Source organism: Sinocyclocheilus grahami, unplaced genomic scaffold (genome assembly GCF_001515645.1).
Source record: "Sinocyclocheilus grahami isolate Dianchi unplaced genomic scaffold, SAMN03320097.WGS_v1.1 scaffold12.1, whole genome shotgun sequence".
Taxonomy (NCBI): domain Eukaryota; kingdom Metazoa; phylum Chordata; class Actinopteri; order Cypriniformes; family Cyprinidae; genus Sinocyclocheilus; species Sinocyclocheilus grahami.
In genome coordinates this window covers 3,145,642-3,173,226 of record NW_015505191.1, presented here as the reverse complement: position 1 = coordinate 3,173,226, position 27,585 = coordinate 3,145,642, and the positions used below count along the sequence as shown (strand labels likewise).

Genomic DNA, 27,585 nt, shown 5'->3' with positions numbered 1-27,585 from the left:
TGGTCTGAAGTATTACGTTACCCCACCAGGTTGTGGACAATCAGTATATAACATAAATAACAAGTTCTGGAGAAATTTGGAGCCGATTCCACACTCATTTGACTGGTGCCCGCACCGTGTCTCTCTTACTCGTCCTTTCTCTCTGTTTCTCCTTTAGTTATCTGTAGTGCTGGACCCTCCATTGGCTGTGCTGGATTTGCCCTTTGTCTTGGACGAGCGGAACGAAAAGCGTTTGATGAGGCGACGGGAGAAGCTTCCAGACTTTTTACGGCTGGTGGAGGAGCAGGAGGCTGTGGGGGAGTCATTGCCCAGGTTTGAGACGTCCTCGTGGGACTGACTGAAACTGGGTTCTTTCTCCCTGTGTTTCCTGCGGAATAGAAGCTTGGTGCCACTGCGGAGGAATCCCACTAAAACAGAACATTCATGCACATAAATGAAACCATAAAAAGACATTTTATGATGAATCCATCAAAAATACATTCCAAAGAAGTTCACACCTTTGTGGTCTTTGAGGCTACGTGTTTCCAGTGCTCCGGTTGATCCCGTCTCTGACTCCACGTCATCCACGGATGGTCGCTCGGACACGTCAGACGGCGTAGTCTCGTCTGCTTCCTGATGTGCGGATGCTCCGTGGTGGTTTGGGGCTCCGCTGGGAGAATGCGCCCCCTGTAGGGCTGCGTCCATTGCTGCAGCGTAGCCCACTGATAAGGCTGAGTCATCTTCAGTAATGGGGACCTGAGGGAAGGACAGAAAATTAGCTTTAACAGTGTTCCTCATGTACATGTGCTGCAGGCACAGCTGAGGAAGACAACATGTTGGCTGTGTGTTTGCAGAAGCGGCTCCGCTGTCAGCCCTTCTGTGAACCCTGTCAGGTCAAACAGTGAAGTTGAAACTGCAAACGGATCAGTATGATCTGATGATTTTTGAGATGTGATATGAGACGACTGAGCTTGTGATGAAATTTAGATTTACAAACTTATAGATTACAATGTTTAAAAGGAAGTCAACATTACGTAAATGTAACGTTTCTGTGTTATAACAGCCTAAAAGAGACAATTTCCCAGCTAAAAATTGTCTTGATGAGAGTTACATCAACATTATGTGACAGAAAGAGATGACTAAAACAAATTACCCTGGGGAAGCTCTAAAGAGACTGTTCTCGTGATCATTTCCCTAGACGCTTGCATCACTGTAACCAAGATGTTTTTATGACACTGATTAGAAATGTCTGTTTACTTGATGTTCAGGCTCTGACCTTTGACACGCCAGATATGATGAGAGTGCTGCGTTTAGTAGGTGTCTTCTTGGGTATCTTACTCGCCGACTCCGTAAGCTGCCGAATGGCCGTTTCTGCTACGGGATCCAGCCCATTAGGGAGGGTGCCTTCTGGTTGGAAATAGCACACAGACACAAACACAACAGGATCACAAACCTAGTTATTCATTCAAATTATACTGTAAAAAAAAGTATCTTATCTATCTACAATAAATAATATTTACAAAATTTATTTTAATATTAACAAAAATCAGTTTATAATAAATCATATATTTATATTTAATAAATATTAACAAAAATACTAATAATATTAACAAAAATATATTGTTAAAATAATATACACAACAGTATAAATAATTTATTATACATTTGTGGTACTAATTTTGTGAACTTATAACTTTAAATCTAGAACATATTTACACATTTCAATTATGAAGATTTCAATTATTAAAAACGTTTTCAATAATTTAATTATAAAGATGATGAAGATGTAAATTACCATTTAAATGTTTGGAGTCTGTAAGATTTATTAAAGTTTTTGAAAGACGTCTCTTATGCTTACCAAAACGGCATTAATTTGATCAAAAATACATTTAAACAGTTACAATGTGAAATGGTATTACAATTTAAAATAACAGTTTTTTTTTTATTTTATTTTAATAGATTTTAGAATGTAATTTATTTCTGTAATGGTAAAGCTGAATTTTCAACCGCCATTACTCCAGTCTTCAGTGTCACATGATCCCTCAGAAATCATTCTAATATGCTGGTTTGGTGTTTATCAGTGTTGAAAACAGTTGTGCTGCTCAATATTTTAGTAGGAACCATGATACATTTGTTTTCAGGATTCTTTGATTAATAAAAAGTTCAAAGCACATTAAGTTTGAAATAGAAATCTTTTGTAAACATTCTAAATGTCTTTACTCTTACTTTTAATCAATTTCATGCATAAAAAAAAAAATGTTAATGTGGAGCTCACTGCTGGGGGTAGGACTGGCACTGGTGCTCTGCAAGCTATTTGTGAGCACGGTGGGAGTCTTTTCAGTCACCTCCACCTTTGAGGGAGACCTAGACGGAGAGTCTCCTGCAGTTACAGAGGAAGAAATAGGATAGGGTAAAACCGCCAAGTCACTTCGATGGTACTGGACGATGCAGACAGAATGGTATGCGTGTTCTCAGTGTTCCTGAGTGAGCTTTACCTAGTTTGCGGTCCAGTTTTAGTCGTGACTGGATGGTGGTTACTGTGGTGACTATGGTGCCATCGGGCATGATGGTCCGATCCACGTCCACCTTCTTTGAGGGGGTGACCGAGGATCGCAGAGGAGTGGCATTCTGACATGCACGCAAATCACTGGACTCCAAATACAACAGCTATGGAGGCAGAAACATAAGATCATTACCTTAAACATAATTCATGTATGTTCATTTTTTAAAAGAAATTAGAAATAGGGTTAATACAGCCACTGATATCTTCCTAAATCATTTTGAGCTGTCTTTGCCTATGTGTTGTTCACAAACACAACTATTATTCAGAGCGTTTAAGTGTGTACCTGTAAGCACATGTGTGTAACAAGTACAGTGTGAACTGAAGTACTGGGTTAAATAAAGAAATAATTCCGTTATCGAGTTAATCAGAGATAAGGTGAGCATTCAATTCACAAGGCAGACCACTGTAATAAGATATGTTTTCTATTAAATAATTCACATTGACATTTAGAAGGGACTTATCAGAGTGTTCAGAAAGTGAACACAAGGTTGGCGGAAGCCTTAAAAGTTCTGACTGCCGTGTTATGGAAATAATGCCATCCATATGCATACTTTATACATGGGAATTATGGGAATGATCTCATTTCGGGTAAATAGATTTTTTAAATATATTACTTTTATTTAGCAAGGACACACTAAATTGATCAGAAGTTACATTTATACTAAAAGACATTTATAATGAATATAAATATACAGAATGATTTCTGAAGAATCATGTGACACTGATGACTGGCTAATGGCTTCTGGCTAAAAATTCAGCTATACCATCACATGAGTAAATTACATTTTAAAATATATTAAATAGAAAATATTTATTTTAAATTGTAATAATATTTCACAATATTACTGTTTTACTCTATTTTTGTCAAATAGATGCAACTTTGGTGAGCATAAAATACTTCTTACCAAAAGATTAGTCTTACCATCCCCAAACTTTTGAAAGTTAGTGCATATAAAATATAAAATCTGAATTCTACTTTATGCTGTCCTTACTTCTAATGTTACAATTGCAGTTGGAGCCAGACCATGACCTGGTGCGATGGACAGTTTATGATGTCCATTAGGAATTCTCTTAGAGAGATCCAGTTGTAAGGAAGCACAACCAGGCAGAAACTCTGTCAAACAGGAAAAAGAAAACCAATTAATCAGCAGACAGACAGAATGGAGAATATCCGTCTTTAATCATTCACCAGATCATCTGAAATCAATACATTTCTTATAGTGCTGGATGAACTATTGAATGACAGGCACTGAAAAGTGACTCACGTTCTCCTTTGCTGTTCTTCTCCACAAGTCTTACTTTGAGTTCTTTGGTTTCTGGTCCTACTTCCCTAATTGATAAAAACAGACTTTGATTTATCATATAAAATGCACACACAGAAAACTTTAATTTTGTAATACTGAACATTAGAGATGAAGTGACTTTTTGTATTATTAAAAGACTGAATTGACTTTAACAGTTGAAACTGGATTTTAGGTTTCAACTGTTATAACTTTTGTATACAATTTTGCATACAATTTTATAACTGTTGTATACTATCGGTATTGTGGTAGACTAAATATCCCCTTTGGCCACACAGCAGCAATCTGTATACTGGCTATGAGAATTAAATTGGCCATTCTGGTAATTGGCATCACAGGAAGTAGCGAGGTGTTGGGAATGGCTGTAATTAAATGTGCTAAACAGCTCTTTGTTTCTATGGGAGTTGGCTGCTGCATATATTCACAGAGCCATTGGTGGAGCTGCTCACAGCTTCACACCTTCATTCATGACAGAAGGGCTGCCATTATAAAACGGGCTTTGATGAAAACACTCCATTGTGTCAAACTGAATTGGTGAAGTTGACCTTTAAATGGAAGGTGTTCGAAAATCCCACTGGATTATCAGTCTAGTCCTGCAGCACAGAGTTAAATTACTTACATGAACAAAAAGGACCCTGTCTAATAGAATATGACATTATAAGAAACATTTCCTAGGAGTCAGACATGTCAACACCTCACTCAGAAAGTTTCAACCCACTCCATTAATCTAGTTTCATGTCTTTATGTTGATCTATTTCTGCTTTACAATAATGATGGCAGAATAGTGTGCTTACAGTTTGAAGTCGTCAGTCCAGTGCAGGGCAGCTCCAGGACTGGGGGATGGAGTACGGAATCCGCTTCTCCATTCAATGGAAGGAGTGTCCAGACTCAGCACACAACAAAGTTCTCCTACATGAGTCTGACATCCTGGAAAAGTAATTAAAGGGGTCATATGATGCTTTTTTAAAGATCATTATTTGGTGTATTTGGTGTAACAGAATATGTTGACATGCTTTAATGTTCAAAAAACACATTCTTTTTCAAATACTGTACATTATTGTAGATCCTCTATGCCCCGCCTCTCTCAAACGCTTCGTTTCTACAAAGTCCCTCCTCCCGACAAGCGCAGTCTGCTCTGATTGGCTAGCTGACCCAGTGCATTGTGATTGGCTGAACACCGCAAGCACGCATCGGAAATGTAACGCCCCTTACCATAATCGCGAGCTTCATCTTTCAAAATAAATGTAAAGACAGAGCCCGAAAGGGGAACAGAGTCGCGTGACAGACACAGTGATGAAGCTGGTATGTGTTTGCATTACACAAGCCACGGTTAAGACAGCTGACTCCACTGTGATGTGACCCCGTCTCTCTCTCTATATCTCTCTCTTGCGCTCTCTCTCTCGCTCGCTCGCGCACACACACACGATGCAAAACTCCGCATTTGAACAGTCAATAGCAAATACTTAAACTAATAACAAAACAGTAGCTGATTCAGAAGCGGCAGATTGTCATAGCAAAGTCAGAATTACCTCCTCTCCTAGGTTCACGAAACGGTCGTCCATAAAATGCATTGCTGTTCTGTTGTAAGTAATCTTAAAGATTTCTAAATGCATCTACTTTCGGAAAGGCCAAATAAAGTGCTTTTGCTTTCGCCTAGAAACACACAGCGTCTCCCTGACATGGCTGCTTCAAAACTACCTGCGGTTACTGAAACCACACCTTCTTTCTTTGCGTGAACATTTGGGAGGCATTATGCTAATATTTCCACATAGTGAGGTAGATATGTGGGGGCGTGTTAGAACGAGCAGTTTTAGGGGGCGTGGCAGAGTCTTAACTTTGATAAAGAATATCTCTTTGGTTTTGAGACTTTAGTCTTTGCAACTTCAGGGATCTTATCTATACACAATCAGCTTGTAACACTCCAAAGAGAAACGAAAACTTGAAATCGCATCATATGAGCCCTTTAACATAACCTGCATTATAAACTGCTCACATCCAGAGTTTCTGAGTTAACATAAGATAATTCAAAAACTTAAAAAATATTACCCACTGCAAAATTGAATAACTCTTGTTATGTAAAGTGCCCTAAAAATACATCCAATTGGGGTCAAATGAAAGTGAAACCAGCCTAATCAGACTTCCTTACAAAACAGTAAACTAGCCATTCAAGCAAATCAGGGAGTAGCTGATTGTGTAAATATGTAGGCAAATTTTTAATTCTAACACAAAGTTTTTAAGAATCATGATAATTTTATACCTTTTTTGACATTGGTTGCTTTGAGTTGGTGCACCAAAATCCGCCTGCTCTGAGATGGAGAGTTCAGACCACCTATCTGCTTCTCCCTGGGAAACTGTAACAATAGAGAATGTACATGTTTTATAACATGAAAGTAACATGTTTTGAGATTTCCTTCCTCGTTGTTGTTGACTTTAATTACATGTCTTGTATGTTTAGTACAGATTTGTCATACCTCAAATACTCTCAACCAAAATATACACATAGATCTGTCACACATGGTTTCTGCAGGATTTTTAAAGACTTTTTAATGGCCTTTTTAATACCAAGTAAAGAAAATGTAACAAATAATTACGTAATATGTCAATATGTAGCATTAGAAACACTTGAAAATACAATTTCTCACCAATCTCCATTAATTCTTAATTAATTTGACAAAAAATAAGACTTAAAAGGCTCAAAAATGATTTTGCTCCCAGCCACTAGAATATGTAAATACCTTTAACAACATTGAAAAAAAGCTATGTTATTCCTCAATATATTTGCCTTGTTTCCCAGTACCTACGTCTAAAAATTCTTAAATCGAGATACACTTACTTGAAAAGAAAAATGACATGAATCTTCTTTTCTGTGAAATTAATAATGAGTTCATGATTAAAAAGAATAAATATCTGCCAGTGGACCTAGGATGACACATATTTGTTCTTGTTCCAAACAAACTCACTCAATTCTGTTCAATTTCTCAGAAAACAAGACTACATATCTTTATTTATACCATGACCTTCTGCTCTGATTTAAGACCTTTCTAAGGCCTTAATTTGTGAAAGGGTGAATTCAGACGTATAAGACCTTTTTAAGGCCTGCAGAAACCTTGGTCATCACACTGACCCATTACACGGTCATAACCCCTACTGTGCGATATAGCAATCGATACTGGTATTTTTTACCGCAGGGCTTGATACACAGGCTCTCAGGTTGAGGATCATGGCAGGGTGTGTTGTGTACAGTGTGTCCTCCACCAGTGCCGCAATCATTTCACTGTCCACTTCCACATCAGAGCCCTAAAGACAAAAACAAACAAAGATTTCAGATTATATGCACAGTTGCGAAAGCAGTTTCTTTTTATACCGTTTACAATTTGTAATACATCACAAGCTATCTTCTCTAATACATTAGAAGCTGTTGCCCCCATCAAATTGAAAAAGGTTAGAGAAAAACGTACTGCGCCATGGTACAACAGTAATACCCATTCTCTCAAGAAAAAAACTCGTAGTCTTGAGCGCAAATGGAGAAAAACTAACTTGGAAGTTTTTAGAATTGCGTGGAAAAACAGTATGTCCAGCTATAGACAGGCTCTAAAAGCTGCCAGGGCCGAGCATATCCACAAACTCAAAAAAAATAACCAAAACAATCCTAGGTTTTTATTTAGCACAGTGGCTAGATTAACAAATAACCAGACGCCACCCGATCCAAATATTCCCTCACAGTTTAATAGTAATGACTTTATGAATTGCTTCACTGATAAAATAGATAACATCAGAAATACAATAACAAATGTAGATTCTACAGCGTATAATACTTCAGCTTCATTCATCGCACCAAAAGATAAACTGCAGTGCTTTACAGCTATAGGACAGGAAGAGCTAAATAAACTTATCACTGCATCTAAACCAACAACATGCCTGTTAGATCCTGTACCCACTAAATTAGCGATATCGTTGACTTGATTGCAAAGATATTATTTAAACTGAGCTGGATGTTGACCTCACTGAATTCAATGATGAACTGTCTTTAACTGAAAAATGAGTGTTTACTATTGTCATTTTGCATTATTGACACTATTTTCCTAATTAATGCTGTTCAGTTGCTTTGTCACAATCTGTATTGTTAAAAGCGCTATATAAATAAAGGTGACTTGACTTGACTTGACAAGCTGAAAGGAACAAGACCTACTTGACCAAAACTACTCCCTTACCTCTTTCTGGACTCTTTGGCATGGTGTTACGGTTAAAGAGAGATGAGGTTGCTTGGAAAAAATCCAGGACACAAGGAGACCCTCTTCTTCCACTTCCTCAAGACAGACCTGCAACTACAGAAGTCCATACAGAACATATTAACTTCTATTTCACACTGAATTTGCAAAAGTAATATATTCATCGATGGCTGCTCCATTTTTTTACCACCTAGAGATGAAACATTAAACTATGTCACTGCACATCAAGTGGTGTCGTTTGTTTGAGATGAGTATCGCATGCAATATTCATAGCCACTAAACCTCACAATCTACATTAAGCTATTGAGATGGAAAAAAATGGGCAAACTGAGAGGCTCATTCATGTGAGCAATGGCAGGAGATGTCAGACTAATGAAAGTTGAGTGTGCAGCTATGCAGACTGATGCAAACTCGCAGATGCAAATCCATTTCATTTGTATTTTACCTGGGCCTGCATGGGCTTCATTGTGATCTGGTAGGTAACCATGGAAACGGCTGCAGGTGACTGCTGAGTGACAGTCACGTGGAATGTTACGGTGCCAACTGAACAATTGCACTGCAGGACCTGGAAGAGGTTGAGGGTATGATTGACAAATAATGACTGAGTTGGACACAACATGGTATCTAAAAAACAGACAAAATATATACTGAATGCAATTCAAAAGGATGGACACATTAGCCCTGATTTAAGAGTTTAAAACAGATTGATCCAAAAAATATTAAGAGCATGCACACAACATGTTTGAGTTGATCTACTAAGTAATGTGGTTGTATGAAGATTGTGTCTAACAAATGAACCAAAAATTAGCTTCTCGGGTGCACGTTTCTCTTAATGGAAATGTAATTTACCTCCATATGCATGCAAATATAAAGGGCGTTGTCAATGCAAATATATTAAATATGCCTGAAAATCATTTTGGATATGATAACTGCACGTGCAAATGAATACTACTGCAAGGATGTGTGCACTATTACTGCTCTCATTCATTTACACTGAGAGGAGAGAATATGCAGATGAACTCAATGAAGCTGAATGGCTGACACTCCAAAAAAATGTATTATTGTAAAAAATTTAAACATTTATTATTGTAATTACTTGCAATTATATGTAGAACACAAAATTATAACTAAATCCTATTTATACATATATACATTTTTTACATATACTGTTCAAAAGTTTGGGGTTGTAAGATTTTTAAACGTGTTTGAAAGAAGTCTCAAAGCTGTATTTCCTAGTAAAAAAGTATTTTTATATTTATATTTATAAGTATATATATATTTAAAATACATTTATTTCATACCAAGTATAGTTCAAATCTATTGAAGGGGTCATATGACGCGATTTCAATTTTTTACACAAAATAATGTTCTTTTTAGCAGCATCATATGACCCCTTTAACATATTTACTTACATATCGCTTGAGAATTACTGATATAAAAATATAATTAAACTTTATTTGGAGTACTAGTGCACAATGCACATTTTTTAATATTAAGCCTAAAATGTGTTTCAATGTCACTATTGATGAGGATTGTATGATTGTATTTGAATTATATCGGTCTTTAAATGCAAGACATTTAAAGTACATTAAGTACAAAATTAGTTGTTCCAATTCAGCAGATTTTAAGTATACCAATTTAGTATACTAAAAGTTCAATTGCAGGGTATTTTTATTAAGTACATAAATATGTAAATGTATTCGTAGTGTACTTAGCATGAAATACATTTTAGTATATTTATTTTTCACTAGGGTTTATTTGATCAAAAATACATTAAAAACAGTAATATTGCATTATTACAATCAAAATAACTTTTTTCAATATTTTAACATGTAATTCCTGTGATAGCAAAGCGACATTTTTTAGTAGCCATTACTCCAGTCCTGTGTCACATGACCTTTCAGAAATCATTTACATATGCTGATTTGATGCCCAAGAAAAATTCCTTATTATCAATGTTAAAAACAATTGTGTTGCTTTATATTTTTGTGGAAACTGTGATACATTTTCTTCAGGATTTAGTCCAAAAGAACAGCATCTTTAGCAACATTATAACTTGGATATTTGCACATTTATTTTTTGTTAGATTGCCCAAACAAATTAATAATCTTTCTGGTGTCAAAGCTTTGACTGCTTACCATGCTGCGTACTGATTGATTAGTGCAAGTCACACGGTCAATGGATGCAGAAGTTGGGAGCTGAAGACTGTCATCAAAGGTGATTTGAATGGAGCTCTGGGAAGAAATGGAGATTGTCAGTTAGTTCATCTGCACATAAATTTCTGGCATTTCTGGGTGCAATCACTCTTCACATATGTCTCCTGGGCTAAATGTCTATTTGCATGTTTATATCAAGCAGCTAGATGATAGTGCATCCATAAATCTTCCCACAGCTTCAAAACAGAAATCCCAGCCACCTAAGGATAAAGTAGCATGATAAACAGGCAAAGGAAGCACTGCAATATCATCTGCTTTACTTTCCCCACAATCCATCTCTTGCAATTATGCAAAGTGCAACTGCAGGAAAGAAAGACGTAGGAAAAAAACGCCACTTTTAATTAAGAAATGCCATAAATCAATAAGCAGTAAAAGTAAATGGAAATATAAAACACTCATCATTCCAGCGGAGCTGAAAAGAAAACAGGTTCCTTAATATTTCAACTTTTATTTTGCTCACGTTTGGGCAATTACGTACTAATTACAGAGATTAATACAAACAACATACATTCTGTCTCTCTTCAATCACACAAACATACATATCTAAGCAGCACACACATTCACAATTATCTCTAGCCAAAAATAGGTCAGCGAATATAGCATACTCAGGATATGACATCATTCTGTCCAGGCGAACATGGCAGACTGCCATGACGACAAGCTGCCAATGTACTTATTTGAGCCAGACTTCCACAGTTCACAAATGGAGATCAAGCAACAAACATTGCACACCAGGACTCCAGGTAGAAACACACTAATCTAATATAAGCTTGTAAAACACCCAAATAAAGATCATGATGAGAGTAACGGCCTCTGATCACACTTAAAGAAAACCTCTGCAAGTGACAGGATATTGCAGCAGGGCAGAAACCTTGGCCAAGTGTGATTGGCAAGAGAGAAGTGTGGTAATGGAAATGACTGAGCATAACCACAACACTATGTGGAGAACACTGACTTATGCTGCTGCGGCTGTTGCTGTAATTGATGGGCATAACAAGGGAAACTATTGCTGTAGCTTTCTTCTTAAATGATTTCATGTACTGTGAGACAAGGTGAGGGTGTGTAAATAATTATGCTTTTCATCATCACAATTGACACGACTGATGCTCTGACTAGAAGATGAAGTAAACAGATTTGAGGCTTACTCTACATTTAACATAAAACCATATCTTGGAGTACCACTTAAAACATGTGTAATTGCCCTTCTGATAATATGACTTGGCCATGGTGTTGCCATTGTATTTTAAAAGTCAATTCATTTTTACTTAATTTGGAGAATTAACCACAGTAAGTAAATAAATAAATAAATAATTGTGAAGAATTCTGGAGATTTGTTTGTCATTTTTAATGAAGAGTTCCATGTCAGTATTGTATTTAAAAGCATTTTGTGGTGTAAATGAAGGTGACAGACTTCTTTGGAAGGCTAATTTTTTACATTTCATTTATCCTAAAAATACACATATAATATTTAATTCACTACATTTTGCATAATTTTACATTATTATTTCTAGATTTAAAATAGCACATTGTTAATATCTTAAGCTTTTCTAGTAGTAATTGGTGTAAAAATTTATCACTTTTGCTCAGTAAATAATGAAAATTGGGGTTAGGTTATTTTAAAAAGTATTTATTCATATTTATATGATGGATTTTCATATTTATGATATGGATTTGGGACAAAGTTAAAACAAACAAATAAAAACAACTATATATAAATAGGCAGTTTAAATGTCCCCTCTATTTAAAAAGGACAAAAATCTGTTAGTTTGAATGAAAATCCACTCAATGAACACATGGAAAGTAAAAGCATAAAATACTGGAGGGTTTAAATGGATAAATGGATTTTGTCCGACAACATACCAAACTCTTGGTATGTAACAGTTGTGTAACTACTTGTCTTTAGACCATTAATGTGAAAGTACATTCTCATAGGGGCAAACCCCTTGAGTTAAAGGGTCACAGTTCATTTCAATGCAAAATGAACAAGGTGTAAATAGTACTCACAGAGTAAAACACAAATGTATATCTCAGAGAGTAAGATTTGAAGTACCGCAGAGCTTTGAAAATAGAGGAGCTCAGCATAATTGACTTAGGTTTTCTCTCTCTCTTTGTAGCTCAGCCAATGGGATGAGAGGACATGTTGACTGGGAAGCATTTACTGGCTCAGCCCCTGAGCTCTTGGAGAGGAGGAAGAGGAAACACAAATCCCCTACCGTACTGGCATATGTTCTTTCATACACATCTTTCCATCCAACACAGTTACACAAGCATGACGATGTGTGTGTTAGTGTGTTCATACAGGCAACACTTGGTCATTTGTGTAGAAGATAACAGAAAGGTTCAACTCATGTTAAAATAGACACCAGTTCACTTCAGTTGCATGATGTTGTTTGACATAACATTCTTTGTATGTCTCCAATACAACAAAAATAGGCTAAACTGTTTAAAACAAAAACAAATTAAGTTTATTTTCTATATTAAATAGAAGTCTATACATATTTTTGATAAGAAATTGTCTTACTCTGATTTTAAATAATTCTTGATGTTGGTGTGATGTTCAAAATAATGATTAAATATGCTTTGAAGGTTAAAAAACATTTAAATGTCAATAGGTTGACTGGACACAATGTTAACGTCAGCCAACTATGGACAAAACTATGAATGAATGAAAAGTATGATTATACTTCATCATACTTGATTAGAATTATTAGAAATTAGTATGTGTGTGAATTGTTTTATATGATTATTGAAGAGGAGAGCTTCTGTTTCTGCCATGCAAGAAAAATATGCGAAAAATTATTAACAAAAAAATAAAATAATCATAATCATTTTATAGTCGAGAGTAAGTGCAATATAACTTATTTATAACAACTACTAGTTCAGTTTTGATTTTCCTTAATATTGCGGCCACCATGATTCGTTTTTATGGAGTGTGACACACTGAGAAGAACCACAAAAGCAATCTGATTCAAATGAGTGCTGATGTAGAAGCTGATGGTTTTACATTACAACACGTCTTTCTAATTCTCTCCTCAGCAAAGAATCACCACAATACGTGTCATTTGCATACAGAGACAAATCCTTGTCATTTACATCACACATTTGCATGATCATCTGTGCTCTTCCACAACATCATGCTGTGATCTACACATTTGACACTGGCTATTACCCACTACAAACAGACATGTGCACTGAGACCAGGGAGGGCCAGAATAAGAATATTAGTGCTCTGTTAAATTGGGAATACACCTTTCTTTTGCCCATCAAATCTTCAAAAAGGTTGAGGTTTTGATTTATTTTTACACAACTGCATGACCCCTGAAAATGTGTTTCTAGGGGGAAAACTTCACATCCAACTACATAACAGAGGAAGAAAGCTTGTTCTGTCCTGTGCATCAGCAGTTTGCTCAGATTCCATCAGTGAAATCAGCATCCGTAATGAAAAGAAAAAACAAGACCTGTCCACCCCCATAGGGCACAGTCAAGCATTTAAACAAAATCACCTCACATTCCACTTTGGCCACGTCAGTTTGCATTTTCAATAAGTCAAACTTATATAGATCATGCAGAATGCATGTTTGAGATAACTGACATAAGAGAAATAATTGATATGCCATAACTGTGTTCAGGGGTGCAACTGTGGTCTGACAGGTTGGAGTGCTGGGCAATGTTCGATTTTATCTAGGAAATGATTAAAAAAAACTTCCAACAATATCATAACTTTTACACAAGTAGAGTATCTGTTTGTGGCAGCCTAAACAATATGCAAGATAAGTGGCTGCTTAGGGCTCCAGGGAATCAGGGGGCCCCATCTGATATTAGTGAAAAATATTTGGCAAACTCTCCAGTGTGTATTTGCACTCTGGAGAGCGTCAAAGGTTTCTATTTGCAATGTGTTTTTGCAGTGTTGAGCAATGTAGCCAATAACGACATATCCGTTGATGTCCTGAATGTAACGGCCAATCAGAGATGTGCTTCAAACAGAATCCACTCACCACTCATAACGCCAGAGTTTTTGTTCAGTGCCACGTTTGACATGCTTGCTAATCTTCTCATTGCAATAAACTAAATGTAGACATGGTGATAATAAAGAGATCCAATGTGCGGTGTAGAGAACTTCAATGATTATAAATTATTAAAAAATTTTATTTTTACTTTTGGAACTGTTGCACTTAATAAAGTGGTATGCAAATCCAAGTAAGACATAAGTCCATATGTCAAGAGTATAACTGTGCTAGTAATTGTATACAGTTCAAATATATTGCCGTAAAACCACTGTTCAGCTGTTCAAGCAACTCTAATAGAGAACACCACCTGGCAAGTGAGCTTCAGGTCATTTGAGCTTGAGACCCCTGCTATAGAGAACATGGTTACATGTATGTGTTCCTCCTCTCATTCTTGTAAATTAAGATGTTCTTTTAACATGGCAGTGTGCTAATCTCAGTCAGGCCCTTAATAGTTCATTGGTGTGTGTGCTTGTCACAAAAAGAGGGCATGTGTGCAACTGTATGTGGATGACAGAGTGTGTTCCTAGACACATTAGTATAATGTCATTTTGAGTTTGAGCCACCCTGTCTTGAATCCCCCTTTGGACTCTTCAAATGTAACACAACAACCATTTGAACCAACCAAAAATATCCTTCTTTAAGGCACCATGACGCAACTTGATGACAAAACTTAAGGATCCAAAGATTCCTTGGGGCAAATCTAAATCACTGGCTGCCAACAACTTAAGGCAGTGCAATGCCATTTCAAAATAAAGGACAATAGAGGGACACTGTCATGCACAAACTTTGCTGTAAGCCTTGTAATAGTCCTCTAGTGTCGATCATAAAATTGTATTGGTATATGTAGGGTTTGCTGCTCTGTAAGCCAATATGAAGCAAGGTAAGGCTTACTTGATCCTTACATTCTTCAGCATTAATGAGAAAACCAGCACAAACAAAAAGAGCACTTGTTTTATTTTCATTCTGAGTCATGGAAATACCACAAATGGTAATTAAATTCAGTGCTTATTTTCAAGTCTGTCCACCAGGAAAAAGAAAAGAGAAGGATGATAGCGAGACTAGTTTGACCTTGAGCCCTGTGTGTTCGTGTGCAGACATTGTGCTATTCTGCGCACTGCAGGCATGATAATGTGCCATCATACATTCCATCATATGCACAGATGCCACACACACACTCTTTTTAACACAGACGATGGTGACACTGACACACATGCCTGGAGGTCTGTGCCATATTGGCAAGAGCTAAACTCTCAGAACATTGACGATATCAGACAGGCCAGCTGGGAGAGCAAGAGACATGAAAAAACTCAATCTCAACCACATGATTAATCAGATGCTTATTCTGTATTTCAATTACATTTAAAAAATAGTTGCTCTTGAAGACAATGACCCAGAGGATCTGAACTGTTGGACAGATCTATATGTTGCAGCTCTCTGGATGGACCATATGTGCCCGTGGCAAATGCCCTTCTTTAGTGGCCACGTGATGACCATTTGAAGACCATGTTTAACATGCATTCTTTGTAACTACATGACTCAATGAAAAGGACAACTGCAATGCTATGTGGAGGCATCCAGGTACACACCCGTTCAAAAGTTTGGGCTCTGTAAATTTTTTTAAGACTCTTATGCTTACCAAGGCAATATTTATAGCAGAACAGCATTATAAATAAATATTACAATAATTTACAATAATTTAAAATAACTGTTTCAATTATATTTTAAAACGTACATTTTTATATATTTTTTCAAATGCAATTATTCCTGTGATGACAATTTTGTTCAGTTTTCAGCACCCATTATTCCAGTCTTCAGTGCTACCATGATCCTTCAGAAATAAATCTGATATGCTGATTTGGTTCTCAAGAAGCATTTCATATTATTATCAATGTTGAAAACAGTTATGATCTGCTTAGTATTTTGTTGAAATCATGATTTATTCAGGATTCTTTGCTGAATAGAAAGTGTTTACTGTCAATTTGGGTCAATATAATGCATCCATGCTGAAAAAAAGAATAAATTTCTTTAAAGCCTGGTTCAGACTACATGACTTTAGCACCATTTTGGCATGATCTGTTTGATCTAGGGTGTCATGGGGATTCGTCAACGACAATGGGACGGGGCGCAATGACAGCACGCAGGTCGTTAAAGACGGCAAGTGGTGAATGTTCATGTAGTCTGATATTGTTTATTGTACACAACAAGATTTGAGGAGTCAAAATCACATAATCTGACGCAGTGACTGTCATAACCAAAAAAAAATTGTATAGTCTGAACCCTCTATAAAAAGAAAAATCCTACTGACCCCAAACTTTAGTACGGTAGTGTAAGGATTAGTGCACAGTTGTAAATTAAGACACAAACTTTGACCTCTGGCCTTTAGGTAGCTGGTCTGTATGTGTCTTATATATAATATTATTATATTAAGACAATATTTTAATAAATAAGTATGAATTTATTATATGTATTATTTTTCTCAATAATAAATCAATTTTGTTCTTTGATTTCTTTTTTCCAAAAATGTCCATAAAACTTCAAATTAATGTGAAAAAAAGAAAATACACTTAGATGATATACTACAAAAATCAGTCATTGTATATTTAAAAAACAACCAGAGAGAACAACATTTAGATGTAATATGTAATTAGGAACAATGAGGGCGTACATTCACACACAACTGGAGGAATCAAAGCAAAGTTAACTTTCCCCAGACACTCAAGAGTGTACTAACTAACTACCAAGGAGTTTCTGTAAATCCTGTCAGAGTAACTAACAAATTAAACTGATAACTTTGACAAGTTATCCAAGTCATTCTAGATCAAAGAGCTGTGTGCTTTTTTTATACTATGTTTATTAGCAAGTAGTGTACTTAATTGTGTGTATGTATGTGTGTACAATCTCAGAGGACGTCCTTCTATTGTTATTGCCACATATAACCAGCTGTGCAGATCCCCCCCCCCCCCCCCCAGCCAAATCCCTGGATTACTAGAGGGAGTTTATGTGTGTGTGTGTGTGTGTGTTGGGTGAGAAAGAAAGAGTAAAGAACGAACGAAGGATAAAGCCTCTTAGCAGTCCTCGCACATCACAGAAATGTAGCCTGAAACTAACCAAATATGACCAGAATTGCAACAAGCAACTCTTTATTCCCACTGCAGCTGAGTAAGCAAAATCTCACTGACATCAAGGTTTCTCTGGGGTGCTCGTAGAGTAATATCAATCCATTTGTTTACTTGTTTTTAGGCCTCTGCCACCTAGGTTGATTCATATAGAAACAGATACAGCCAAGTTAAATTACTCAACACAAGATTCACACATTGTGTGGAGTGTCAGAACTGATCAACATGATCAAACCCTTTATACATCATCTTCCCTATAATCCTTCTCTTATAGACAGTCCAGCAGCAATCCCACTCTCTCTGTAACAGTCAGCGAACCGACAATCAGATTAAAATCCCACCGCACGTGAAATTATGCAGAGGAGATTAACCAGTGGTCAATGGTTGGTTAATCCTCCTAATAGGAAGTTATCTGGAGACCTTCATATTAACGATTATAATTAAAAAGTTGCAAAGTTCCATCTGGATGAATAAAACTCTCATTGGTGCAGTGGTATTCGTGCACTTCCCTCTTAATGCCTCAGGCAACCACAAACACATATGCACCGAGCCGCAAACCAGACTTTTCCCCCTTCTTTAAGCAGCTGCTATAATTTTATGAAGATCTCGCTGAATTACATTACTAGCTACAAAATCTCATCTTACTTTTTATTGCAATACAAATATCAGCAACTGCACCAAAATGCATAGTTTTGGACTCTGAATAAAACTGAGGTGCTTTTTTCCACCTTGAGTATGAGCTCCATTTTTCTCTTATACTATATTAGCCATAAAGTATGACATATCCAAACCTTTTTGCCTTTTCTTCAGATTTAAAAAAAAATGTGATTGCTAAAACGGTTCCATTTTTAAAAAAAAAAGATATTTCTATTATTATTTCTTATGTCAGGCTACAGGGTTAGATACATAATTACAGCATAGTTTTGTTATAGTAAATAAATTATAATTGGTCACACTTTATTTTAAGGTCCAATTCTCGCAATTAATAAACCATAAACTACGACTTTTGCCTCAATAAACTCCTAATTTGCTGCTTATTAATAGTTAGTAAGGTAGTTGTTAAGTTTAGGTATTGAGTAGGGATGTAGAATATGGTTATACATAATATGTGCTTTATAAGTACTAAAAAACTGCCAATATGTTCATAATAGGCATGCTAATAAGCAACTAGTTAATAGTGAGAATTGGTCCCCATACTAAAGTATTACCTAATAATTGGTTATGAACTGCATTAATTATTAGATTAATAAGCACAAACAGTTGGAATGTTTAACAGATAGAAATACAGAGGGAGAGACTTTGACTCTCTTTTCTCCTTCATCTCCAACCTGAGAGGTGGTCGCCATGGCTAGGGCTGGAACCATGGTGTTTGTTTTCATGTTGCTGTGTCAACAGATGGCTTCAGTGCTTCAGAGGGGCAGAGCGAAAGTTGCAAATCTCTTTTGCTCTCGATCCAGTCTCAAGCATACACAAAAAACACCTCGCAAGCACTGGAACAACTCCACAGGCAGGTTTTTCAGGTCAGAAGAACTTGATATGAGTGGATTGGGGTGTCAATGACCTGGCATGCTGAAAGAGCAGATATCCGGTCTGCTTGCCCCCCCCCCCTCCCCAGCCAAATCCCTGGATTACTAGAGGGAGTTTATGTGTGTGTGTGTGTGTGTGTTGGGTGAGAAAGAAAGAGTAAAGAACGAACGAAGGATAAAGCCTCTTAGCAGTCCTCGCACATCACAGAAATGTAGCCTGAAACTAACCAAATATGACCAGAATTGCAACAAGCAACTCTTTATTCCCACTGCAGCTGAGTAAGCAAAATCTCACTGACATCAAGGTTTCTCTGGGGTGCTCGTAGAGTAATATCAATCCATTTGTTTACTTGTTTTTAGGCCTCTGCCACCTAGGTTGATTCATATAGAAACAGATACAGCCAAGTTAAATTACTCAACACAAGATTCACACATTGTGTGGAGTGTCAGAACTGATCAACATGATCAAACCCTTTATACATCATCTTCCCTATAATCCTTCTCTTATAGACAGTCCAGCAGCAATCCCACTCTCTCTGTAACAGTCAGCGAACCGACAATCAGATTAAAATCCCACCGCACGTGAAATTATGCAGAGGAGATTAACCAGTGGTCAATGGTTGGTTAATCCTCCTAATAGGAAGTTATCTGGAGACCTTCATATTAACGATTATAATTAAAAAGTTGCAAAGTTCCATCTGGATGAATAAAACTCTCATTGGTGCAGTGGTATTCGTGCACTTCCCTCTTAATGCCTCAGGCAACCACAAACACATATGCACCGAGCCGCAAACCAGACTTTTCCCCCTTCTTTAAGCAGCTGCTATAATTTTATGAAGATCTCGCTGAATTACATTACTAGCTACAAAATCTCATCTTACTTTTTATTGCAATACAAATATCAGCAACTGCACCAAAATGCATAGTTTTGGACTCTGAATAAAACTGAGGTGCTTTTTTCCACCTTGAGTATGAGCTCCATTTTTCTCTTATACTATATTAGCCATAAAGTATGACATATCCAAACCTTTTTGCCTTTTCTTCAGATTTAAAAAAAAATGTATTGCTAAAACGGTTCCATTTAAAAAAAAAAAAAGATATTTCTATTATTATTTCTTATGTCAGGCTACAGGGTTAGATACATAATTACAGCATAGTTTTGTTATAGTAAATAAATTATAATTGGTCACACTTTATTTTAAGGTCCAATTCTCGCAATTAATAAACCATAAACTACGACTTTTGCCTCAATAAACTCCTAATTTGCTGCTTATTAATAGTTAGTAAGGTAGTTGTTAAGTTTAGGTATTGAGTAGGAATGTAGAATATGGTTATACATAATATGTGCTTTATAAGTACTAAAAAACAGCCAATATGTTCATAATAGGCATGCTAATAAGCAACTAGTTAATAGTGAGAATTGGTCCCCATACTAAAGTATTACCTAATAATTGGTTATGAACTGCATTAATTATTAGATTAATAAGCACAAACAGTTGGAATGTTTAACAGATAGAAATACAGAGGGAGAGACTTTGACTCTCTTTTCTCCTTCATCTCCAACCTGAGAGGTGGTCGCCATGGCTAGGGCTGGAACCATGGTGTTTGTTTTCATGTTGCTGTGTCAACAGATGGCTTCAGTGCTTCAGAGGGGCAGAGCGAAAGTTGCAAATCTCTTTTGCTCTCGATCCAGTCTCAAGCATACACAAAAAACACCTCGCAAGCACTGGAACAACTCCACAGGCAGGTTTTTCAGGTCAGAAGAACTTGATATGAGTGGATTGGGGTGTCAATGACCTGGCATGCTGAAAGAGCAGATATCCGGTCTGCTTGGAGACAAGATTCTAGATCAAAGCTTCCGAAAAAGGAGCTTCTCCCCAAATCCCAATCTAACACAGGAATATTTAACTAGCACACGGAGGTCACCTCTAAGGGAGAGTCACGCGACTAACATTTCACGGCACTATAAATTCCCACAGAAGATCCAGTTATTGCAGATTAAATTGAAATGCCTAGTTGAACACTGACACCTACGTTACTTTTCTTGCTAATCAAGGTCCGATCATCCAAAAGGTCTTTCAATTCAGAGTTGTTCCATTCCCTGACCACTTTTCATTGGAGCCAGTTAACTGTCTCCCCTCTGTTAGCCAACCCTCTCTCTTCCAACATTATAATCACAGACGTTAAAACTATCAGATGAACAGAGAAACGGTTTCCTTTCATAAAAGGTAAAATCATTAAAATGGAGAACAAATAAAGCATGACTGTCTTTTCGATACAGCTCCGTTTTGAAGCTCTTTCTTTACGGTCTACTGCTTTGTATAATTTAAAAAGAACCTTTACAGGAGTTGAACTGAACTCAACACTGTGCTACTGTGTGAAAGGTTTTGGGAGATGAACAGATACTGAAAACAGATGCGATTTGGAAACAGATGGAGGGTTTGGAAAGACGTCTGGTAAATATTCTGTATTAAAAGGCACAAGGTCACAAATTTTGCAAGCAAAAAAGATCCCTTTTCCATTGTCAGTAGTGTAGTAATGCATGAAGCACCGCTTCAAAACAAAGCTGCATTCTGTTGGTAAACGAGGTACATTTTTGTGAATGACTTCCAAATCTGTGTGAGGACATGTTTCACCCTTACATGAAATTCCAGACTGCACAGATTCCTATTGAAATGACTGGATTTAGCCTGTGAAATTAAGCCGAACAACGGTAAATGTGACCACACCTATAGTATCAAGAATCTATGATGTAGTCTGATGAACTTTGGTAAGAACTGTATGACAAAAACATTACACTCCTATTTTTAATTAGCTCAATTCATACAACCACACACAATGCACCGATATAACCTGTATGTTTACATGCATACCTGAAACTATCATCCCACACTTATAACCTGTATGTTTACAGTCATGAAACTATAATTCCCTAAGCGTTTATAATGGAGGCTGCACCTTCCATACCATTATCATGAAACCTCAAATAAACGTTTTGCATAAACTTAAAAATCAAGAACAGAACCATGCTAGTCATAACCTGTGCCAGTTCCATTGAAAAAAATGGTGTGAATTTATTCTTTAATCTAAAAACCACACACAGTGACACATTACATCAACTCCTGTGACTCACTCCCACATGGGGATTCTAAACGGTAAAGACATTCATTAGGAAAAGTCCTTACTTCAGGACTCCCTGATACAGAGTCTGCAGAATCGTTGCACTTTGCAGCGTTAAGTTGCTTTTTGGATCAGCTTACCGCATTACAGTCAGTGCTGCAGTTATGGCACACAGCCAAAATGCACTTAAATTAAACAGCTAACTAATAAATGGCTATTTATTAGCCTCTGCCTCCTCTCTTTTCTCAGAGAACCCAACTGACTGTGAAGAAATTTAAGATAAAGGGACAGCAATTGCATAACTGCATTCTGTAGCCTTCCCTCCCCCCACTTTGACAACCTGAGAAAATAACTAGGTTGCTGAACTGGCACAACTATCGGCTGGAGACCTCGGTAAGGAAATGAGATGGAAGGATCCCCTGCCCCCACTTTCTATATAGCTCAGGTGTTGGAGCAAAGTTCACTGTATTGAAGTTTAAATCCCTTGAAGGCTCGCATTTGCTGTAAAACCCGACTGGAACTGCCTGTTGGGTGAAAATGCCATTTCTACATTCTGCTCATGTCTAAATATGCACATAGCCATCACTTAAAACGATGGCGAGTCCTCTGATGAACTGATCTTCAAAGACTTCAAGTAAAAGCATTTTTTCACAATTCAGCCTGACCTCACTGAGAAAAGTGTCTAGAGAGGGGATGGAAGGACATCTTTCATTTTTTCTAAGTACACCTACCGGGCAGACTGAGCTTTGATACAGACACAGATCAAATACAGTTAGAGTTAAATATAGGAGTGGAGACCTTTACACAACTCACCAGTCCTCAAACACACTCTTAAACAGACGAAGGGCTACAGAGGGAACCAGTTGTTAGAGACCTTTAACCTAGTTGTGTGATCTGTGTGTTTTTTTCTCTCTAGAATTAGAGTAATATACATATCTAGGATTGATTGTGGAACTGCAGAGTATCTGATTGGCCATGAGATAATGAGCTGATCACAAAAAATAATCAACATAAATATGCTGTACTATAATTAATCATTTAGGTAATGAAACAATATAAATATTTTTGGTCAGAGGCCAGGACCAGTTGACATTTAGTTGTAATATTGCCAGAAAAGTTGAATTAAAAATTGTGATTATTTACACTACCATTAAAAATATGGAGTCTGTAAATTTTCCTGATTATTATTAATATTTTTTTTAAAGTTATATTTCTGGGCTTTTATGGGATCGGCAAAGGACCTCGAGACGGGAATCGAATTTGGGCGAGTACAGTTGCGCTATGCGTCACAGCAATAACCACAAGGCTATTGCCGTTGACGATTATTAATGTTAAACACATTTGTTCTGTTTTATATTTTTGAGGATTATCTTCTTCAGGATTCTTTTATGAATAGGAAGTTTAAATGAACAGCATTTATTTGACATAGAATTTTTCTTAATGTCTTTAATGTCACTTGATCAATTGAATTAGTCTTTGCTGAATAAAAGTTTTTTTTTTTTAAACTTATTGACCCTGTTAGTGTATACTGTGGAAAGTAATTGGGACAGTCTTTTCCTTGTACAAGGGACTTGACTGAGTTCTTCATCTGCTCAAAGAAGCTCTTTCATTTTGGCATTTCTATGGATATTATATGGATTATTATTATTTATTTATTTATTACAAAAACGCATTGATTCGCTTCAAGAGGCCTTTATTCACCGCCCGGAGTCGTGTGAGACATGTTTTAATATGGATGGATGCGCTTTATTTAACTACTTTTAGACTGTTGAACAAAACGTAATTGGGACAGTCTTTTCCTTGTACAAGGGACTTGACTGAGTTCTTCATCTGCTCAAAGAAGCTCTTTCATTTTGGCATTTCTATGGATATTATATGGATTATTATTATTTATTTATTTATTACAAAAACGCTTCAAGAGGCCTTTATTCACCGCCCGGAGTCGTGTGAGACATGTTTTAATATGGATGGATGCGCTTTATTTAACTACTTTTAGACTGTTGAACAAAAACACTCGCCCATGCCATTATAAAGCTTGGAAGAGCAAGGACAATTTTTTATATAACTTCGATTGGATTCGTCTGAAAGAAGAAAGTCATATACACCTAGGATGCCTTGGAGTAAAACACGGGCTAATTTTCATTTTTGGGTGAACTAACCCTTTAATGTTAGCAATATGGATAAAAACATGCATACAGCTAATATTAAATGTATGTAAGTATAACAGACAGTTGCCGCAAAAAGTAATCTGTCAATTTAACGGGTATCATGTGAAAGTATGCATCTTAAATATAAAACCAGTGCACGTAGGCAATAAGTGTCACATTTTCAGCAAAATCTTGGCGTTTAAGACAAATACTCTCATTTACACTGATTAACTAAGGGAAAAAAAGTGCAAATTTGCTTCCATGAGAGAAACCCCAGAGGAGACAGTAGACTGAGGCCTGTCATGTGTAATACTCACTGCAGAGCAGATTTTCTGGGAGGAGAGAAAGCGTGTGGTTGTTACACAAGAACCTGCGTACCCTGACACTGTCACACCCACACATTCACTATCAAGTAGCCAGGCCATGATATTATGCCCACACACACTCGCATAGCCTAAAAATACTCTTACACATGTATAAACATGCATGGAGCAAAGAAAACACATGCGTATGTATATACAAACCCTCCTACATATGTTTCTACACCGTATTGTCTCAAAACAAATTGAATTTTGCTCCAGATCGTACTCACCCCTTGCCTGCAGGCCTGTTCGTTGAGCGCCCGGACCCAGGCTCTCTGCCAGTGCTCCCTGAACGACTTGAACACAAAAAGCGAGGACAAAAGACCTTTGACGCCCGCTTCAGTGTCACTCCCTGCCCCGTCTCGCCCCAGCCTCAGCCTCAGGAGGGAACCCCACACGCCGCCCGTCAGTGTCTGGTGGGTGAGACTCAAGGGCAGATGCCACGGGGTCTCCCTCTTGCCCTGGACCCTCGTGCACCACCTAGGGCGAAGCAACGCCAGTGAGAACTGAATGAGCCAGGCTAATACGACCAGCAGCGAGGCGCAGAAGAGCGCCACCTGAACCAGCCAGCTCACGTCCTGGAAAGTCGTCATCTCCCTAATCACTGTTCACTTAAGTCTCATGTTTATGAAAGCTTGAAAATCTTGACTCACGAAGGTTGGAACTCTGGGGAAAGGGAGAGAGAGACAAAGAGTAAGTTGAGTGGAAAAAGACAGGATGAAGGGATATACAGCCATGCAACAAAGACAAAACATGTTAACAACATCTTATAGGAACAGTGAAATCTTAAAGGGACAGTTGACTCAAAAATGAAAATTCTTGAGTCAACTTCATGTTGTTCCGAACCTGTAAGGGGCCATTCATACAGAATGCTTCTTGCTTTTAAAAAATGCGAGATGCGAGACAGGGGAGACAATAAAAACACAAGGTCCAGAGATGCGTTTTTATCATGCCATCATGCATGAGATACTGTAAAAAGACACGAGACATGAGCACGTTTAGCATGTTAATGTAGAAAAACAACCGAAAAGGAAAACACAGTGGAACGCTAAAATGTGTTTGTGAACAGCCCCCAAGATCTTTTTTTCTTTTACAAAAAGAGATGTTAGACAGCATGTTTGGGAGTAACTGATAGCAGGGATGGTTCACGCAGAGACACAGAGCAGTGGAAAGAAAAAAAGGCAAGGTCTCAAGAAAAGACTTTTAACTTGAGCACCTCTCGCTATTGTCAAATATGTGCATCTAGTGCATGATTAAATAGAAAAACAATGCAAAGTTGAATGCAAACACGTATTCTGTGTGAATAGCCCCTCTCTTGATTGCTGTTCTCTTTTTATGTTCCAAGGAAAAAAGAAAGTCATATGTGTTTGGAACAACACAAGGGTGAAAATAATGACAAAATGTACATTTTTTTGGTGAACTGTACTTTTAACAAGAGGTCAAATTCATGAAAATCAGCTATGGTTTCTTTACTATTTACATATATATTATATTCTTGGCAAATGTTTTCCGACCAAACAATTCAGAAGTACGGCCATGCAGCTTACCTAAAAAAGATGGTATTTACTTCATAACACTACACTTAAAAACGTATGTATATGTATGTGTATGTATGCATGTACACACACACACACTCACACGACAGTGGTCTAATTTTATTGCACAATAATGACTGTAGTTACTACTTTAACCATTTGCGCCCAAACTAAGGTTACCATAGTAACCTTTTTGCAAAGGTTGCAAAGACGTGTTCTTATCAAAGAGATACTTTATAATGTTTCGTGTTAGTATTATCACCTGTGCTTGAAAGTTTAAGCAGTTAAGCAAACTGACTAAGCATTTCGGTGAAAGTGTGACATTGAATGCATGTCCTGAAACCGGAGAAGTACACAACTTCTTCCAGAAAAGTCAGATCGGTTGCAGAGTCTAGTCCTGTGTGAAGCCTGTCTCATACAAACCCGTTCCGATTCTGTCACATTACTGACAGTCCAGGGTGTTCTGGGTCAGTGCAGCACTGCAACGTCGAAACAGCTCATCATGACCCATCTAGCGATTCATTTCAATTCCCTTCTTCTTGACAGCTAATCTAAGCTTGTATGCAATAATGGCGTTCATATCAAATTATGCATGTTTACGTCCCCCTCACTGGTCACCATTCCAAAAGCTGTGTTTCAAAGCCTAGTGAGCTGCCTAAATAGACAGCATTTTTGGGCAACTGACTCCGATCAGTCAGTTCAGCTGACCTACGGTGGACAAAAATGCTGGACGCGCATATATGACGCCGAATGTATATTCAGTATTTAAAAAAAACAGAAATGAAATATTACCGATCAGACGAGAAACACCGTCTTTGGACGCTGACTAGCTACAGATCACCAGCTCAATGGCTACATCATGTCTTCGTAATTTCAGCACCAGTCTTCAGGTCCGAGCATCTTCTACGATCAAACCTGAGTTGATCGGTGCATGGCCTCCGTTTCGTGAATCTTTAGCGTGATACATAAAACCACACATTTATAATATCCTGCGCTGTCAACTCAAGAGAAACTGTGCCCCCTCCCACCGACGGTGTCGGATGGTCTGTAATGGCAATGCGCAGGAACAGAACAGTCGAGCTGTCAAATAGTGTAGCAACACAAACACACACCACGTACGCGCTGCACGTATTTAAAGAGACACGCACACCCGCGCGAGCTGCCTAAACTGCGCATGCGCTGCCTGCGCGGTGCGCGCCACAAAGCGCACTCGCTGTCGCTGATGTTTATGAGGATTCACATAATGTCATAAACATAAGAATGTTATGTTCCATTTGTCATCACTTTTAGGATACAAGTATCCATTTATTTTGCGTTTTGGGCTAATGGTTCTAATTCTATATTAGCCAACTTCTGTATTAGCCAAAATTGTGTTCTTTGGTTACTCTCTTCATATTACATTTAGAATTATTTAATTAATATTCTAGCAAAATGTTATATTCATAATGTCCATTTTCAAAGATAATATGAATATAAATACATTT

At 37.3% G+C, this 27,585-nt stretch overlaps 1 protein-coding gene across 2 annotated transcripts; it reads right to left on the bottom strand.

Moving 5' to 3' along the window:
• c2cd2l (c2cd2 like) lies at window positions 1–27,211 on the bottom strand. 2 transcript variants are annotated; one of them, XM_016288677.1, is made up of 15 exons: window positions 26,894–27,211; window positions 24,797–25,232; window positions 10,211–10,306; window positions 8,518–8,637; window positions 8,055–8,168; window positions 7,027–7,140; window positions 6,101–6,194; window positions 4,638–4,770; window positions 3,808–3,872; window positions 3,535–3,656; window positions 2,475–2,646; window positions 2,255–2,359; window positions 1,256–1,386; window positions 498–735; window positions 1–407 (listed from the first exon to the last, which is right to left on the bottom strand). In XM_016288677.1, the coding sequence occupies exons 2-15, from the start codon at window positions 25,157–25,159 to the stop codon at window positions 154–156; spliced, it is 2,121 nt and encodes a 706-aa protein (XP_016144163.1). In that variant the 5' UTR covers window positions 25,160–25,232; window positions 26,894–27,211; the 3' UTR covers window positions 1–153. The 2 variants fall into 2 exon arrangements, with proteins under 2 accessions (XP_016144163.1, XP_016144172.1); XM_016288686.1 differs by having other exon boundaries at window positions 1,256–1,383.
• Between the last annotated feature and the right edge of the window lie 374 nt (window positions 27,212–27,585).